Consider the following 19,634-nt stretch of genomic DNA (forward strand, 5'->3'; position numbering starts at 1 on the left):
GCCGGCTCAGCTCCACCCAGGGGCCCGTGTCTACGTATCCTGGGCAGGGGAGGGGGGGGGGGGGGGGCGTCCTCCGGAACGTATCGGTGGTGCGGTTTATAGATGGTCCTCTCCTGCCCCGAGGGCGTGGGCTGGGGTGGCGCGGTCGGTTGACAGGAAGGCTCTAAGGACATCCAACGCCGGCGCCGCCACCGCTCCACCGGAAGACACATGTGTGTCTTTGGTCTCGGGACGGCCAGACTGCTGGGTTGTCGCGCCGCTGCCGCGCAGAGAGGCGACCATCCGAATGACACTGAACTCGATCACGGCGGGTCAGGCCGGCTGTCACGGCGGGTCAGGCCGGCTGTCACGGTGGGTCAGGCCGGCTGTCACGGTGGGTCAGGCCGGCTGTCACGGCGGGTCAGGCCGGCTGTCACGGTGGTCAGGCCGGCTGTCACGGTGGGTCAGGCCGGCTGTCACGGTGGGTCAGGCCGGCTGTCACGGCGGGTCAGGCCGGCTGTCACGGTGGGTCAGGCCGGCTGTCACGGTGGGTCAGGCCAGCTGCCACGGTGGGTTAGGTCAGCTGCCACGGCGGGTCAGACCGGCTGTCACGGTGGGCAAAGCCGGGTTATTTTGTCGCGGCGGTTCTGGCCGGGCTCGGCGGTTACGGCGGCCGCGGCGGGTCTGACCCACTGGTACGGCGGGTCAGACCGAGTCCGGCGGTCATGGCAAGTGTCTTTGGAGTCGCTGACGCACGAGCAGTACTTGAAGTAGTGTGGATGGGAGGGGGGGGGGGGGGGTAGGGGCAATTCCACTAACACAGACGCGAAATGTCCGCATGGCACATCATATATCTGAAAGTACAAGGGTGCGTATAGTATGTGTGCTTCGAGCCCCCAGGGGTACAACTGCGTCAGGTTTCCCCATGGCACCGTCCGGGGCGAATGTGCACCGCTGCAATCAATCATGCAGGATGCCGACTGACATGATCCTTAGCGTCCTGTTTTATCACCCACTGTGGAAAGCAATTTAAGCTCAACTAGTGCCCCGCGTAATTAGGGGCAGCAGTGGCTGAAGTTAAATTTGATAGTGGTTCGCGGCCTGAGTAAAAATGCCCTTAAACCTGGCAAGCGGTGCTAAAGAAAACGACCTAAGTAAAACGATATACTCCTATTGATGTCAACTTGGAAAAGTTGCCGTCATATGCAATAAGTACGTTAAATCAGCGTAAATGCTGTTTAAAAGAGTTGCCTGTTTCATATTCCTGACGTTATATCGAGGTTTTTAGCGGAAGTGATGACTTCCGACTTATTATCACCGCACGCTGATTGGCCTGATCGAGCTCCTCTCCCTGTCGGTCACAAGGCCACCTCCAAATGATCGCGGAATCGACATGCTGGGCGGGTCTAGTTAACAGGCATTATACAGGCAGCATGTCTCCAAACCGGGCTGCCGGTTTGGGGACAGGCTTCGATTGCCTGCAGACCGTCCCCGGTGTCTGACTCGACCAGGGAGGGGGGGCTGACTGGCTACCGTACCGCCTCCCGACCAGCCAGCTATCGGTATTGGCTCCCACTTAGAGATCAGTCTCATCACACCAGTCTTATCAGTCCTCCACTCCCATCCTGTCTCATCCCGTGTCTCTAACCTTCGGACAGTTGCACGAATAGCGTGGGGTCTGCTTCGTTAACCTCCGCTCATACCATGTTTCAGGTTACGACATGTAATGCATTTAACCCTTAACTACTCCCTCTCTTGACACAGGGGCCATATAGCAGATACAATGCATAAAGTATCAGAATGGAGCGGGCGCACTTCCGTTTGAGAGGAAAGTTAACATATATCCGGTTTGGGCACCCGAACATTGAAAAAGTGTCCGTTCCTGTGGTTTCAGGTGAGCTGTCTGCTCTGGTATTTTTGAAGAGACCCCGACCGCATAATATGTTCAGATTGATCCGCATTATTAGCCGACGTAGTGAAATGCAATGACTCAAAAACACCAACTTGCTGTTTGATATCAATGCCTTTTGGAAAATGTCGCCGCTGGTATGAAGTAAGGTTGCGGGCCTCGCTGCTGGCACGACAGAGCCAGCATGTCCCACTGATCCGCTAGGTCTCGGTCTTGATACTAGCCCCCAGTGTATTTATTGGCTTTAGCCTGTAACATCCGCAAGTATGCATTGCTTCAAATTCGGGGAATATTCCATAGCCTTAGGACCGTTCCCCTGGCGTCCCTTGGTTCACGCCAGTGTTGCGACCCTCCCCTTGTTGTCCGATTTGTCCCTCCAACTCGACCAAACGTGCCCGGCACGCGTTGCCCGACCCGTCCCCCAGAGCCAGCCCGGACCCAGGCAACAGTCAGCTGGTGACCACTGCGTCCGGTCGGCCGGATTCACGCGGCGTCAGCTGAGTAAAGGGTTGAAATAAAGTATGCGGGGCCCGGCTGGCACTGCCGGGTTGCGGCCCGACGGGCCGTTTTTTTATGGCCGTCGCGCTGTCCCCTCCCCGGGGCGGGGAGCGGCCGGAGGGGCACGGATACGTGAGGAATTAAATGTGCAGAGAAGCGGGCTGATTGAAAAAAGGTCGCGGACTGGCAGTCAGTGGTGAGCGCGTTCAGCTGGTGGGAGGTCGCGGGGCTGACAGCTGACAGCAGAACCCAGCTGGTAGGCACGTGGCCGCACCATGGCCATCCAAATGAGCCAGGCCGCCGTGATCTACGCCATGCGACAGTTCCTGCAGAAGGCGGAGCGTCCAGTAAGTGCCGAGTTGTCTATTCTTAGTTTGCAGGTGGTAACTATTCAGTTACCCAGTGGCCATTCCACGGCCAAGGCCAGACTCTCGGTCGGCGTGTCAGAACTGACCTTGCACTGAAACTGGTCCGAGTGGCCGGGCGTTATTGATGGCCGGATACAATGACTCGTGTGGAAGGGTTGCGTCATGGACAGCCGCGCTGCCGGGAAAGCAGCACCGCCGGGCCGGCGCCGGCCGCCTGCGATGCTGCAGGTCAGTGCCGGCTGGCGGCGTGCCGCCGGAGCTCTGGCGACAGTGCTCAGACGACGGTCCTGGTGCTAGGTCGTGCTCAGGCGGCCACCCTGACGCCTGTTGTCACAACAGGGCAAGCAAGCCGTCTGACAGTCCGGCTCATGAGAGCGTTGGGTTGGTCCTGGCCGGCGGGGCGTTCCCAGTCCGGGCCATGGAGTGATGGCCCGACAGGGGCAGCAGTCCCACCGGAGCCCCCCCCCCCCCCGACACCCTCCCCTCCAACGGCTCATGTACCGTTGGGCGCGCCGGGCGGGCGCAGGGGGCCAGGTGTCCCCCGTTTGTGGCGTCTTGTTGTTGACGCGCTCGGATTCGCGGAATGTCCGGCTATTTTAGTCACAACAGCGGCGAACGCCGCCCCCCCCCCCCCACCCCCCTTCCGTGGCCGTGGGAACGGATGGCTTCGTCTGCCGGCCAGTGGCGAACGGGAACGTCAGCTGACCAGGGTCCGGCGTGATTCACCGCCGGACAGAACTTAACTGTCCGCGCCTCCGAGCCTGGAGTCACGCGTCGGGCTTCCGGCGGCCCCAGCGCCTGTCTCGAACGGGACGGTGCAGAGCGTGCACGTGCGCTGTGCGGCCTGTCCGGTGCGGTCAGATAGGCACGTCCTGCGGGGCGGAGAATAAGCTGTGTGCACTTGTCACGGCGCAACGGCACTCGGCGCTTAACCTTCGTCCATGGCCGTGCGCCTGCCTGCCAGAGCCAGGCTGGAGACGGGCCGCTGGGTGGCGCCGACTGGTGAGTGGTCACTAGCTGCCGAGTCTTCGGTGCAGCCAGCCCCGACCTGTCCTGCCGGAGTCCTCCGACAGCACGCTGTCCCGCACCGCCGCGGTGCCGCTGAGCGCTGCGGTGACCCCACACTCCTCGGGACACAGGCCGGAGGTGAGCTCTTCGCTGATGACCTGCTCGTCTCTGAACGGTCAGAGCGCCCGGCCGTCATCAGAGCCGTCGCCGCCGCCCCGTACGTAGCGCGGCGCTGAGGACAGCCCTCAGCGGAGCGGCTGAGTCAGCGTGGAGGGCTGGTCTCAGCTGCGGCCGTCTGTCAGCGGCCGGCGGTGGCCCGCCACGGCCCCCTCCCCCTCCCCCCGGTGAAAGGCGTCCGAGCGAGCCGCGCCGGCCGAGGGGCACCCTCGCCGCCGCCGGCCACTGTTTGTTTACCCTGCCGGCACCCCCGTCCGGCGCCGCTCATTGGTCGAGCGAGGCGCAGACATTTCCGCTCAGCCGGAATGGCAATGAGGCTCGGCCACTAAAATAGTGACGGCAGGAGGGTGGCCAGGTGCGCGCGCGCTGGCGGCGACCGTCGGTCACGAACGGCCTGTGAGTGCTGATCATCGCGCCTGAGGAGCGAGCTTGACCGGGGCGAGAGGCTGACGTCTCGCGGGGCTGATGGGAGCCGTGCACGTGAGTACCGGCTAGCGAGCTTCCTTCCCTCCCGCCCGCTGCGTGTCGGTCCTCGGGTCAGGTCTGGAGGTCGGCGTCACCCGTCAGGTAGGGCGGCAGCGACGCGCCTGAGCTGCTGTCACGGGTACCCAGACGACCGACGGGAGGAGGGGGGGGGGGGGGGGGGCTGCACGCACCCGGCGCAAATCGGACATCTCGCGACCGTCCTGTGCGACCTGACGTCACCGTCCGATGTCGTCAGCACGATGAGTGACCCGTGCCGAGCGGCCAGCCGGCGCCGTCAGGGACTCGGAGAGTCAACAGGTCAACGACGGCGGACGGCGCGTCGCGCGCGCCGGACGCCGGCCGTCGCGCGCCTGTTTACAGAAAACCGAGGAAAAGCAGACCGGGGCGACCGCGTCCTCCCCTGGTCATTTCAGTGTTTGTTTTCGCGAGTTGGATTGGGCGCGGCGACCTCGATAGGAGCGAGTACAAACTGGCGCCACTTCCCGCACCGTCCACGGTAAACATGGCGCGAAGTCGCCCTGTGACGGCGTGCGCGTTTTGGCGCCGTTTGAACTGGCGCGCCGCCGACTCGAGACGTCGCCATGGCAACCAGCAGAAGGCTTACATCAGGCTGACTTATGTCATGCCGAGGCTAAGTCATTTAGTCATTACTCATCGTTTTATCGTCATCGTTTAGTCATCAGCTCTACTGGCATGGCCATGAGCTAATGAAGATCCCTGCTGCGTTGCAGTAGATCACTGGCGTGAAAAGGTTCTTACGGTAAAGGAATCCCGTGTCGACACGAGGCTTTCACCGGAGTGCATTTGAAATCCTGTCAAGTTAGACAAGTTGTAGGTAGGTATTTGACCGATAGCGTCCGACGTCTACAGCTCTGGACGCAGTACGCTGGACTGCTTAGGTAACTGAGCCGAGACGCAGGCAATTTTGTGAGCGTCCCCTGTAAGATCTAGTCCTGTACGTGGCTGAAGGCTTCACCAAAATCGCAGACTGATCGTCTTCTTACTGTTCGGCCCTACTTGTGCTACGTGGCATCAGCAGCTGCCGGAAACAGGTGGGCAATCGGATTGCCGCACCTTGTGACGTCACGGACGTGTGGCGCGGCCGTGATTGGTGGTTTGTCGCGGCGGTGAGCGCAGACGGCCGACGCGGAATGAAAAGCGTTTAGTAGAGGTGGTAGACTTTAATCTGGGTGTTAAATTTTGACTGTCGGGCCCGTCGCACTGTTTTATTGACAAAATTTCTGCGTGTGGCCCTTTCCCGTTTTATTTTATTTTGTTGGGGGGTTGAGCTTAATAACGCGTGCGATGCGATCGGGCGACACAGTCTCGTACACCCCTTGACGAGGAAACCATCAAATTTTGTTCCGATAGCCTGCCCCGAACCGACATTTCGAACATGGCTGCAGGCAAATGCCCCACAACAAAACTATAAACAGCGAAACAGCTTAACTATAGTTGGGCAAGATCACGTGGACTCAGCCTGGCCGAGTAAACGCTCCCACTGCTGAATCCGGAAGTGCAATATCTTTAAATTCACAAGGTGACATGGGGTTTAAAAAAAGAACGCTGGAAACGTGCGAATCTGTGGGCCAGTGTCCTCTGCGTGCACGTTCTTCCTGAACCGTCCTCCGGTGAGCTGTGAGCTACTTGTCCGGAGCCGAATGGTTGGGGTGGGAGAAATCGCTGAGTCGCTGAAGTGACAGCTTGGACCGCTAAAAAGCCCCCACTCAGCACGCGACGTCTGTATTCGTCTTCATTACGGCATTTATCGCCGCATGAGCGGCAGCTGTGGCGTTTAGACGTCCAATGGACCATTCATTCCGTTGTGTGTGCAAGTGTTTTTGAACGTCACCATCAGCAGGAAAAGCACTCGGCGCAGTAAACAGGGCCGAGTGTTGCCTGTTTTCGCCCGGCTCGGATTTGGGTCAATGTTGGGGCCGGCTCCGCCATGGGAGAGCTGGTAAACAAACAGGGCGGCGGGGGACGGCGGCCACGGCCAGCGCCAGCGCCAGCACCAGCGCTCGGTGGCCGGCCCCTCTCACCGCCGGGCGCCGGCGGCGCGTGCACAACAGACGTCCCCTCGCCGCGTCCGGGCGCCGCGTATTTGTGAGTCTGCGGCGGGCAGCGGTCCTGCAGACGAGCTCGGACGCCTCGGCTTTTTTGCGGTCATCGATGGGGTGATGAGGGTGAAAAACGGAGTGGCGGCGTGGTGACCAGGAGATCATGTGTGCGATACAGCAAAATTGTCTGTTTTGGTCGTTCTCGGCACACTTGGCCAAGCGGCGTGCTGATTGTACCAATTTTCGTGCACCTTATTGTCGTGCATCATAGCTACGATCTAATCACATGCCGGCAAATTTTCGACCTACATTTTGACCCCCAACCATGGAGCGATCAGAGTTAAAACAAAACATAGCGAGGATCACTCCCTTTGACGCAAAACAAGGCGAACACGAACGGCTAGGCGTCTTCTGCGTGACTCACCGCGCTCCTAACCCCCCGTTTGCCGTACCGGTGCCCGTGGTGCTGTCGCCTGCCTTGTTAGACGCGAGCATAAAACACGGCCAGAGAATGAGGCCGGCCGTATGCGGGAAGGCGTGCGGCCGCCGCCTCCGCTCCTGCGACAGCCCAACATGGCATTACGGCGCTTATTATTGGGTATTGGTGGAGGGCTTTGTAGCATTAATTTCGCTGCCCGTCGTGCAATTCAAATTAGTTAGCGTCTGATTTGCATAAAAGAGAGATGAAATGTGTTTTTGCTTGAGAGGAGAAGTTCTTTTCCTAGAGGGTGACGATGCCCCTTTGGCTCGGTCTCTTCTTTGTCAATCTTAGATCCATTGTCCCTCAGTGGCTGGTACTAGAAAAAGAGAGATTAACAGACGCTCCTTTTGTTTAAATCTTGCTGCCTGAAAAACAGTCCCAGTCTTAAATGCTGCTTAAGCTTATGTTAATTTTCACGCTGGCTAAAAGGCCCCGAGACAAACGTGGTGCCATTTTTTCCTGTTCTCCGCCTAAACGCTCCAATGGTGCTGAAGTATTTGCATTTCATACACGATATCTCTTCTAACTAATTAGAGCTACACTAGATGCAAATAGCTGTGCAAACTTTTAAAAATTTACATTTAATGGAAAAAAGCTTGAATGGATTAGAGAAGCAACGCCCAAAGAAAACAGTCGGGCATCTGTGCGACAAATGTGCGTCGATTGGCGGCGTTCGTTGCCCGCGCGGCCGCGATCTTCAGAGGAGCGCTTAATTGTCCCGTTGTCGAGCACACCAAATTGGATCGAGGCGGTGGGATTAAAAATGACGACCGAGCGTCGTCTGACTGGAGGGGTGTTTCGCTGAGTGGCGGCTTCTGGAGCGGCGCCGGTGCGGCGCTGGCGCCGGCGCCGGACGCGACGAGGGACGTGACGAGGGACGTGACGAGGGGCGTGACGAGGGACGTGGCGAGGGACGTGACGATAGGCCTGACGAGGGACGTGACGAGGGACGTGACGAGGGGCGTGACGATGGGCCTGACGAGGGACGTGGCGAGTGCAGCACGGCACGCTGTGTATCCCCCTATTGGTGCTCACTAACTGCTAATCACCACTCGCTCACTCCGCGCACGCTGTGCGTAATGCGCGCGTTAAATTTTCTATCTTGAAAGAGCGGCACACTTTTCATCAAGAAATGGATGTAAAAGCGAATGTGTTATCCGCCCTCAGCTTACCTGCCAGCAGGTATGCTGAAAAATTACGTCTGAATCCCTGGTGGCTTGCTTAAGATTACCAAATCCATTTCATGTGATCAGTAACCAGCTTTATAGATAAATAAATAAATAAATATGTATATATATATATATATATATATATATATATATATATATATAGTAATGTAATATCGGGAACCCATCATGCGGCTTCTTTAATTCCCCACCCCGTCACATCGATGAAGATGGAATGCGTACAAAGTTGATTGGAAAACGACACACATTATTTCTCACAGCTATCATCCGCAGGTAAATTGTTTATATTACATTATCCAATGAGCAAAAAAATGTGCTCATGAGACATATTTCCGTTGACAAAAATCTATCAAATGCACATGTGATGGCATGCACTACACGAAGGAAAATTAGGACACCATCAATGAACTATGCCTGCGCATTGTCGTGCGCGTCAAGAACATGCCGCCAGATGCCCTTATTCTTGGGATGGCGTCATCGCGGTCTCCGACCATCGTGTCCATTTCCCGCCGTTTCCAACCAATCGCACTTCGCGCTGTCTGCGGCTGGCTCGAGCAAAAATCTTAATACATCACGGTATCTGCGGAGACAATCGACTGCAAAAAGACGCTTAACGTGAGTCCGCCGAGAGGTCTTTATTTGTCGCGGCCGCGCCGTGGACGCCGCCAATTTATCTAAACGCCAAAAACGCTGAGAAATGGTCGGAAAGGTAACCGTTGAAAAGCGGGAGATGCTGATGCGGCACAAAAAGATCGATTTGTGAAACGAATGATACGCGAATCGGCGTGAGAAATTAACCGTGCGCCGATAACCGAGATGAATCGAGCCGGTCTTCCGACGTCCACCTCGGCGCCGCCGACCAGGTCCGGCCAAGTTTTCCGCCGCCACCGCAGGCGGGAGGAACCCAAAATGAAATAGTCCGCCGGCTCGTGTAATGGCCTTCCTGTTTGGTATCGCCGCTAATGAGTCAAAAAAGGAAATTACAGACGCTGGAGGAGCTGCCATATTTTAGCAGCAGCCCATTAACGCCACGGCTAGGCATCCGGAACGGTTTCTGAACATGCACATTCTGGAAAGTTTATCGTGAATTTTTAAATAGCCCAGATTGTTAAGCGCGCCATTTGCATGCTGTTAATTTTTCATCAGCGAGTCCGCCAGAGCTGTGAGATGGCCGACAATCAGTGTAGCTCCTCTGGCCCGGTTGCAGCTCTGGGCGGCCGCCGGGGCTTGCAGCGGACCAGGTCGACGACTCACCTGCCGCACCTCTTGCCAGGGCAACGCCCTCTTCCGGGCACGCCGTTCGAGGGCGCACCCATTTCGAGCGCGCCCAATTAATGGGCAGATTTTTCGCCTTAATTTCCGGAGCGGCCGTGGGGATTTTTACGAGGGCCGACCGGAGACGACATGGTGGAGGCCGTATCTGCGACCGGCATCGGCAGAGAACCTCTCTTAAACGCAGGTGTAGGGAGCAGACACGTGGGAGCGCTGCAAACGGCAGGAGCAGCACGGTCCGCCACTTTTGTAGGCACCTCATAGGTCGTCACCATCCCGGTGTTTGATAGACGATGCTGTGTACTATGTGCTGTCTTGGCCTAATGTCTGGTTACGTTTATGACGGCTTCAGATGATGTCAGGATTAAAATCGATGATTAATTGGGGTCGTGCTGGTGGGCGGCAATGGTTCAGCGATGGAAGTGAAGCTCAGGTATGGAAGAGACGAGACTGATACAGCGTGATTCTGTCACGAGACGGTGATTCAGCGATGGACACGGCGTTCGGTGGAGGGATCGTGGTTCGGAGCTGGAGGCGGTGGGACTGACGCAGCCGCCCTATTGCAGGACGATGGTTCAGTGATGGGAGCGGTGGGACTAACGCAGCCGCCCTATCGCAGGACGATGGTTCAGTGATGGCGGTGGGACTGACGCAGCCGCCCTATTGCGGGACGATGGTTTAGTGATGGAAGCGGTGGGACTGACGCAGCCGCCCTGTTGCAGGACGATGGTTCAGTGATGGAAGCTGAGGAGAGGGACGAGACGCATCAGTCGTCGGCTATCAATCTTAGCACGCCGCGTGGTCGCGCGTCCAACGGCGTGGAGGGACACGAATCGGTGGTAAGTACACGTGTCGGAGGGGCCCGCGGGGATACCGGACCACTGAATCGGAGCTGTACATCTTACGCAATGTGGGGCGTGGTGAGCTCTGTTTCAATTAATAACAGCTCCTGAAGCCGTCGAAGTTAAATGTATCAAATGGCGCGTTGAATTCCGTAGTTTGTAGGTCCGATTTCTGATTCGGCTACAGTACGGTCATGCTCAGGCACTCAATAGGCAGTGCTAATGTGAAACCAACAAAAGCCCCATTGCCGTGATATAGATGCTTGGGATATTTTAGCGCAGCCCTCCTGTCTGGACCGGAACTGACACGGCCCGTAGACACTGCAGGAGCTACCTATCCGACTCCTCGCTTGCGATCATCTCTTATAGCGCGATCAGATGCCCTGGTGTCCATGATAGAGCATCGCTCTGACATTGTTGAGGACGTGCACCAAACTCAGAAGGAGACCAACACTGTCCAAATGGCATCATCATGATCAAGCTGCGTCGTCATAATCAAGTTGCGCTACCATAATCAACGCACTTCGTGTGTCGTTATAAGCCGTGTACTAACGCACAAAGGGTTTTCCGATGCAAAAATTGTCGCAGATACCGAGATATTTTGTCACACTACCTGGCTGATCACCAGACATGCTGTTTGAAATAGCGTGCTGCACCTCGGCTCCTATTGATTCTTCCCGACCACGGCGCGTCGCAGCGTTTGCAAGGTGATTCGAATTTGGAAAATGATACGTTGCGCCGTTCGTCGCATCGAACGACTGTTTGGGTTCGCCTAGTCAAGCTGCCACTCTGTCATATTGTCGACAGCGGTGGTCGGCTTCGCTATAGATTATTGTCCGGAGCCGCGTAAAAACGATACTCGGCGTGCGCAACAAACAGCCCGTGGTTTCACCTGGAAATCAATGTCTCAGCTGTACATTTACCACTGGGTAGTCCTGCATTGTTTGGTGTCATGTGATTGGCTAAAGTGAAGACGATGCAACGGTCCCGACTTCAAATGACATGTCACCTGACCTGCCGATATGTTGTGGAAGCCATGACAGTCGTGGTGTATCTGCGGGTGTCTGACAATGGTTGTTATCTTCTTTCTATGCGACTCTTCGTGGCGCGAACTTGATTGAAGCCCCTCTTGCCCAACTAAATGACTGCTCGGCAGCCTTGTGCTCATATAGAACGAAACTTATGTATTTGTTTTCGGAAGCGGTGCTGCGCACTCCTCGACTTGCCATTCATGAACGCCTTGTCAACGCAATAAAACTACTTGTCGTCGACTCATAGCACATTCCTTTCAAATAAAAACGTCTTAGATGCAGGTGAAGACACGATTCTGGGATTTTATGTCACTGAGTTGACTCACTGAGCTTTTGTTTGCTATCGCGTCCTGACGCATCTAGCAGTGCTCAGCATTTGACTGAAGCACGACGCAATTTTCCCGTGCATGTGATTGCAATGCCCTGTAGTGCACGCGCTCATCGTGCCATACAAATAAAATCAGTTGTAAACTAGCAGTATACGTTTGAGGCACCATAATTGTTTAATGCCGCAGCCGTTCAGAGTTTCGGCCGAAGTCTGGCTGACTGGGCCGCGCATCAGTACCGGGTGGTTACTGGGATGTGAGGTAGTTGTGCGAGATACCATGGCTCGGTGGAGGGCACTGTCGCCCGACAGCGCCGACCAGCCTGTCCTGGTCGTCCAAAGCTTCATCCACTTTCCACTTAGACAAACTCGGGGACGACTCTCACTGATGCTGCTGGATTCGCGGAGGCACGGGGAGCAGGGATGGGTGGATGGGAGCATGAGAAGGTCTCTGTCCGCGAATATCATCCCACCCATCAATAGACCAGTGATGTTTTGATTGGTATAGTTGAACCCACCCGGAGACTGCTAACAAAAAGTTGCAGTTCTTCACGACCCAGTCTCGGTATTTGTAATTCTCATCCGCCATGGGCAGGCGACGGGCGCTGGTGCCGTCCTCGCCTGCCTCCAGCCATTTGCCAGCCTAAATGTCGGCACAGCTAGGATGCTGATGGCGCTATGACTGTCTTTCCTGAGCGATCAAATGATAAAATATTAGCAACCAACACAACACGTCTGTTAAGCAAGCGTGTGGGGACCGCGTCGTTGCGCGCCGTTGCTCTGGCTATTGACGTTATGGATGGTAAGAGATGAGGAGAAAGCGAGTGGCAGTCGTTGAGTCATCGCGGAGAACATGCTGTATCTCTTTAAGGGGGCTTTGTATCATGCTTGGCATTTGAAGGGAGTCGTATGACAAAAACAAATTGAAGATCTTGTTTTAGAATCGTGCACCAAACATCAGATTGTATCGCCTCCGACAGCCTGGTTTGGTGGTACGAGAAGGGGTGGTGGGCAGGGTGAGTGACAGGGCGAGATCGACTTACCCAATACTCAAGGCTCGTTTAGTTCATTAGACGCTCCAGTTTGATAAAGCTCCTATTTTTTTCATACGTGTCAGACATTTTTAGGGGCCTCCTTCGTTACACACCATTCGTAATATGCCAGAAGAGTACGATTTTGTGATTAGTCAAACATGAGGTGAAAAATTTTCTTCCTTGATGCGGAGAAGATTTCTTCCCATGTGTACTGGCCACATGACGGTCTTGAAACATGATGGTGATTCCATGAACTTCAGCGTGGTGTAAAATAATCGGCTATTTTCGCACCATTTTTTCTAGGTTTCTTACTCACTGCCGTTCAAAGGCGAGAAAGCCTAAGTGTTATTTTACCTAATGACGCTCAGCCCTTTTTGCCTTCAGGCGGGAGCATTGTTTTTAAACGCTTGTTTGCTGTTAGACTTCATCCTGGCAGAAGTGTATGTGGCATTCAAGCACAATCCTATAAAAAAATCGAGCACTTAACCGAGTTATCAAAAATGACTACGGCTCTTGAGGTAGAGCTCCTCTCACCAATCACATTTGAGATAAACCCTTATTTTGCTAGGTGAATTTGCGCATGGGTTTTTATTGTTTCTTTGTCTTTTTGTACATTTGGCAAGGTAGCAATTTCCAAGGTTTGAACTGGTCATTGGTGTATGCAATAAAATTCACACATATATGCTGAGCTCCTAAGGGCACTGCACATCAAGCTTGATTACACTGCTATCCTGACGAATATGTCTGCATCCGATCCATACAGGTTGGTGATAATGTTTATTTGCCCTGTGCTGCTACTCAATGGGACGGGGGGAAACTGATGACGCAGAATGATGACCGGATTTGCCTAAATGGGACAAGGATTAGGATTCGTATGCTGTCATCTATTTTGAAATGGTCGGTGTTTTTAGTTCGTAGCTGCCTATGTCTGTTTCATTATTTTTGCGGTCTGTTGGGTCTGATACTGCTCCCAATCTTCATCACTTTGAAATCGTGTATGAGTGGCATGCGTGAATGACACTCTAGCCGTGGACTTGGAATGCACTCTTATCAGGATTGATAAGACTGAATGCACTTATATTAGACTTGATATGACCAACGCAAGCATATGTTGGTAAGCATTCATGTATTCTGATTCGAAACGTTTCAGAGACCTAAGCAGCGGTGCTCATTGTGAGAACTGGTACGACAATGTAATGAAAAACAATTCACAGCTTCCCGCCGACAGTCAACTTGACCGCACACAACAGGGTTATAATTCTACTCTTTCGGTTGCTGCTTGATATATTATTGGAGTTTTGGGGGCGCGTCGGTTCAACGCTGTGATGAACGCATTTATCTCTCGAGTTAATCATGAATGGAATATTCCAGTTGTTAAGCTTTCCAGGAACACGAGACACTTTCAAATTCGACAGAGGAGACATTTTACTGGCGTGCAGTGCTCCGCGTCTATTGGTGCCTTCTGCCGAGGCTCTGAGTCAATACAGTTTTGTTTTGCTTACAGCTGCTGGCCAAACAACTCATCCCTAGTGTAAGCAACGCTCCGCCTCTAAATTCGATTTCATTTGCGATGCAGAGGGCCTAAATCTCCTGCATAAACACGGGAATTTTTGTCTGGACCCCATGCGCCGCAGACTCTGCAAACACAGTGTGTTTACTATTGCATCATGGTGAGAATTGCACGAGCCTATCTGAATAATAGAAGCCAGCCGGGCTGGGTGGCGAGCGAGGCCACAACATGACTGATACGCAAGAACACTGCAAAATTCCACGTTCCGTGTGCTTTTACAATTGTACAAAACATATTCGAAAGCCGCATGTTCATTCATCCAGTGGCAAATCACGACTCAGTGCATCCTTTTACCCGCGTCAATCTGTGTGGCCTCCCTTCCCGCTCCCACCTCATCGTCTGACATTTTGCTCCTTTCTAGTCCTTCTGGTCTCCTGTGCTTCCCTGCCGCTCCGCTCTCTCGCTCTTTCTCTTTATTTCCATTCCCTGTCCCTCTGTCGCTCCCCTCAGTATTGTCATGGCGGCCTCGATATCGAACGCCTCGTGCAGCCCCCATCCCGAAAGTACACGTTGTTTTGTACACAATATTGATAATGTAAACACGGTCCTGTTGACACAATTACAACGCGCAGACAGCCAAAACAAAACGCCCCTCTCCTGGTCAATCAATGCCACATTCAGCTGACGATGCGTCGCCGGTGGCGCTACGCACATTCGCTGCCTGTTTCGCTGCAGGATGCCTGCGACCAGTCGGAGTGGTGCTATCAGCGATGAGCGCGCCGCGTTCCTGAGCGCCTTCGCGACTTTCGCGCTGCACGGACGCGCCCTCTATGGACTTGGGGAAGAGTGGTTAGGCTGTCCCGCTATGTTCGTGTGTCGTGCGGCGCAGCGGCCGAAGAGTGCGACGCCACGGACAGGCGCGACAATCCCCACTGACCGTCAGGGGACGGGACAGGAAAACCTGGCTGAGCCCTGAATGATTTCCAGGGGTGTGGGGGCAGAAGCGCTCACAGATATGGATGCCACCGCGTCTTGACTGTTCCTGGGCTCAGTTCTGCTTCGGTGTCATTTCAAGCCATGCTTATGTTCAGACGCGTGATCATAAGTACAGCTTGGTTCATCGTGCATTGAAAATATCACCAACATTAGTTCTATAACGTCGTTTAGCAAGTACTTCCTGGTATATCAAAATTCAACAACTCAGCACTGAAAAATATTCCATGACGTCGAAAAATCAGAAGCTGAAAACCTTTCAATTTATATCAAGGAAAACGTACCTGTGGAAGCGCTCGTTTTTGCAGATGCGCTGGCCTCTGCGGGTTTTCGTGGCCTGTTTGGACCGCGGCGATTTGAGCATGTGTCAAAATCAGCAAGTAAACCATAATGCGCACTTAATTGGCACTTAGCATGATTTTGATTTGGGACACTAGATAGCATGGTGACTTGGTGTCTAAATAAAGGTGATTGTTAGGGTATATTGGTATATTGTTTCCAGGTATGAGCACATACCAGCATATGCCAGACCGGATGTACCAGGTGTGGGCATCTCAACTGGTGGCAATGCGAAATACTGCGGTGCAACCTACGAGAAAACTTTGAACGTAAGGACCAATCCTGTTTATGCGCTACTCAATAATCAAAGTTCAGTAAAGATCTTGTCTGCACGTTTTTGGTGGATTACATAAAGCAATTCCATTTAGCAGGAATTGCCACACATACTTGAAGGAGGGTCGTTGGTATCTTAGCCATGGTCAATATCCATCCAAAGTCAACGCATTTTTAAAGATCTTTAGACATTTAAACCAGCCGACACGACAAAAGGACAGTGAAAGGATTGATCAGAAAACAGAGGTTCTATTTCAGCCACGCGCTATGTCATTCTCTGCATGATCTCCCGGAGTTTCCGGAAACTTCTTGTACGTTTTGGAGCAACGTTTAACCTCGCAAACGTCAAGAATCATAGATATTTAAAAGCTGTAGCAAATTCAACCATATTTCCGGTCCGAACGCCCCGCACCAGTACGGTGCGTGTCTGGTGTGTTCTGAACGTTGTGCCGAGTACAATGGCCGTTCAAACAAGAGGCTCATCCAGGCAAAAGCAGACTGCTCTCCTTTTGAGTCGTTGCGGCCAATGCGCGTTCTTTCACACCGCGCTTTATTTAGATTACCCAAATTCATTCAATTATCAAATTTAGAAACAAAGAGGAAAAACTACTTGTGTTCAGACGAGTGTGAAGGCAATTAGAGCGTCATTGTTTACAAGTAGAAAAGAGGTAATTTAATAAGTCACTCATTTAAACCAGTGTCTGTGATGGGAGACGAAAATGGAACGAAGCGTTATATTTTTCACGCCGTCGTTCTCCTGAGCTAACCTATTTACGGCTACGTGTAAATCAGAAGGGCATTTACATCCGTTTGGATTGTCTTTTCCTTTTATATGTTTATATCACAACCATTCTGGTACTCATCTTTACCATTGGCTGGGTGATAAATAGGCGGGGGAAAAAGAAATCAAAGGATTGAAAGGGGAAAAGAAAGCTGGGGACAACAAAATTAAATGCACTTTAAAATACGGCCATACACATAAGACACATACTTAATCGTCCTGAGGAGGACTTGTCTGATTACATCAAGTACAAGACTCGTACCATCTAATATGGAAGTGCAGTAAGCCGAGACGACCGGTACCGCCTCGCTCCTCGGCTTCAAGTTCATATCTACGCATCTGCTGCTAAGCAGTGGCTATTCGACATCGTCGGCAACCGCACGAAAACTCAACCAGCTTAGCATTCTTACTGGTGCCCCTGCGCCGGTGGTCCTAGCCGTATCTCGTTTCCGGCCGTTTCCCTCTGGTCTACAACTTTCACAGTTGCCGCGTTCTTTTATTTTCAACCCCCGATCCCATCCTCAATCTTTCCAATGTGACAATATTTCGCCATCCTACAATAAAAATTTGCACCATTGCTGTCAAACGGCTCCCTCTGATTGCTGTAAAACGCCACCAGGGCTCTGGAGAGAGTTTAGTATACTTTATGGGATTAAGACAGAGTTTGCTGTTCCCCCGAGGCAGATCCAGAGGGGCGAAGACCGCTCGGGTTACGCTTGACGATGTCCAAACTGTTGTCCGGTCATAATATTGTCCTCTTCGGGTAACTGGCTTCGAATTTATTGGAGATGAGCCTCTTCCTGGAAGAATACTAAACCGGCTGCCCGCGACCGAGGTGGCAGCGGACACGCGATCAAAAGTGAGAGGGGTGAGAGGAGAAGAGCTTTCCCGCAGCGCGTCATTTGGCCTCGGACTGTCCATACGTCCGTCCGTCCGTCCGTCCGTCCTCAGTCCGTTCTTTGTTCGTCCATCCGTGTGTTACCACGCCCACTCGCCACGCTTTCCGCCCTTCCGTTTTGCCAGTGCTCTGTCAGCCTGTGTCCTTCCGTCCGTCCGTCCGTCCGTCCGTCCGTCCGTCCGTCCGTCCGTCCACCCGTCCGCTGTCATTCTCTTGTCCGCCCGTCCGCTGGTCCGTTGGTCGGATGTCGGATGTTGGGCAGGCGCGCGGGACAGCAGACAGCGTGGCCGCTTCCGGCCTGGTTATCGGCCGGCCACCCAGCCATCGGAGCGGGTCCGATTTGGCATCGCGGCCGGCCGCCGACGGGCTAACTCAGACGCCGTGGGCCAATAAACAGGCGAGCCGCTGGCTGATGCCGGCCAACAGCACCGAACCGCGTCTGGACGGCGCAGGCGGCCCTGTGGTGTGTCCAGACGACGCAGACAGAGCCTGGCGCTTATTTAGAAGGAGCAGATAGCACCGTAAGTTGGGCTCCATGAACTTCAGTGAGCGTGAAAGGCCATATTTTCGAAGACATAAGGTTTGCAGTTTGCTGTTGTTTTGAGCGTATTTTTGTTAGTTTTGGAAAATTATCGTAGGAAGAAAGAAGCGTGATGGGTCAAGAGGCCTCTACTGCGATGAAGGGCTCCAACCACGGACAGGACGGCGCTGAGGCGGGCCTGAACGAGACAGGGTATTGAAACGTGTCAGGACGGGCCAAACAGTACTGAAACGTGGCTGGACTCAATGTCCTAATGATTGGTCAGATTTGGAATGAAAGTGGCTTTGTTGAAGTCATATCAATGCAAGTTTATGAACAGAAGACCACATTTTATCCGTGAATTCCGTACTTAATCGCGACTATGTAGCTTGAGGAGCCCCACGTCGACCAACTCCCTGTCAAGCTGCGAGTACCCGGGCAGTAAGCATGCACTACAGATGTGGCAGCGCTGTTGGTGGTACATCAGGCCGAATCAGACACCGCCGGATCGTGCTGAGACACCGGTGGACCGCACCGGAGTGTGTCGGAATGTGTTGGACAACTTATTCGCAGCCGGCCGGCGTCCGCATCCGATGCACCACGAACAGCGCTTCCTCATCCGCAGTGCATGTTTACTGCCCGGTCGCTCGCGGCCTGACGGGAAGTTGGTCGGTATGGTGCTCCCGGAGCTACATGGCCGTAATGAAATACGGAGCTCACGGATGAACTATGGCCTTCTGTTCGTGGAATTGTATCGATATGGCTGTAATAAGGTTACTTTTATCCGAAATCGGACGAATCATCTGGACGTTGAATCCGAGGGCGTGATGTTAGATGCCACCGTAAGTTCTTTCCCTCAGGAGGGAAGCTGGGTGAGCGTGTTTGATCCGGTATGGACGTCCGAGTCTTGGCAATTGCGAGCCCAGCACGGGTGGGGGCAGGAATACGCCTTGTCTTGTGCAGTTGCCCAAGCCATTGCCACGAATTGTATTACATTTGCCAATGGCATGCAAAGAATTGCAATGTCTATTTCACTATTTAGATATTTGTCCTTGACTCGTCGCTTATCCTTTCCCATGATCCTAATCATTCGCCAACACATGCCCATTCATGGCAGCTTTGAAGTCAGAACTAATGCTCCACTTCCAGTTCTTGGATTTTGAACCGAGGCTGATACAGTAAGTTTAATTCTTGGCTGACCCTTTGTCGGGACTAAATGAACGCAATTTACCCAAGCAATCAAGCGGTCCTATTCTTAACTAGGTCTAAATGCTAGAAATTAACGTATTTTCATAGAACCCCAGAGGCATAAGGGCCATTTAGTGGCGACAACCCACAATCTTTAAGCTGAAGGGCTGGAAGCGGCAAATTGCTTTTTTAATTGATTTGCGACCGTTCAATAATGCACGCTCGGGAAGTGATCGACCACCGTCGGTACCCTTCCCGTGTCATCTGTGGACGCGGCCGACCGACCGGCAGCCTACCGCCGGCTGTACGCCCATGACCGGTCGATGACAGTGTAATCGGAGCGGTGACAGTCGGCGGCGCGGCGTGTCATTAACGCCGCACTCCTGAGGTGCTCCGTCGAGACCGCTTACCGCGCCACTTTGGCCGCGGGCACTGCAGGTGGGCGGCGCCACGTCCGTGACGCCATCCGCACAAC

At 53.7% G+C, this 19,634-nt stretch overlaps 1 protein-coding gene across 3 annotated transcripts in view; it reads left to right on the plus strand.

Annotated features, from left to right (window-relative positions):
* Positions 1-2,531: 2,531 nt before the first annotated feature.
* Positions 2,532-19,634, plus strand: part of LOC119107055 (forkhead box protein P1) — a 52,754-nt gene continuing 35,651 nt past the window's right edge. For 2 of the 3 annotated variants that reach the window (XM_037230409.1, XM_037230408.1), the window contains exons 1-2: positions 2,532-2,733; positions 10,148-10,264. In XM_037230409.1, the coding sequence (XP_037086304.1) occupies positions 2,662-2,733; positions 10,148-10,264 (189 nt within the window). In that variant the 5' untranslated portion in view covers positions 2,532-2,661. Of the gene's footprint in view, positions 2,734-10,147; positions 10,265-11,781; positions 13,421-19,634 lie in introns of those variants that run through there. The other variant, XM_037230411.1, reaches the window with a different exon arrangement.

This window comes from Pollicipes pollicipes, unplaced genomic scaffold (genome assembly GCF_011947565.3).
Source record: "Pollicipes pollicipes isolate AB1234 unplaced genomic scaffold, Ppol_2.1 Scaffold_6686;HRSCAF=7923_pilon_pilon_pilon, whole genome shotgun sequence".
Lineage (NCBI taxonomy): Eukaryota > Metazoa > Arthropoda > Thecostraca > Pollicipedomorpha > Pollicipedidae > Pollicipes > Pollicipes pollicipes.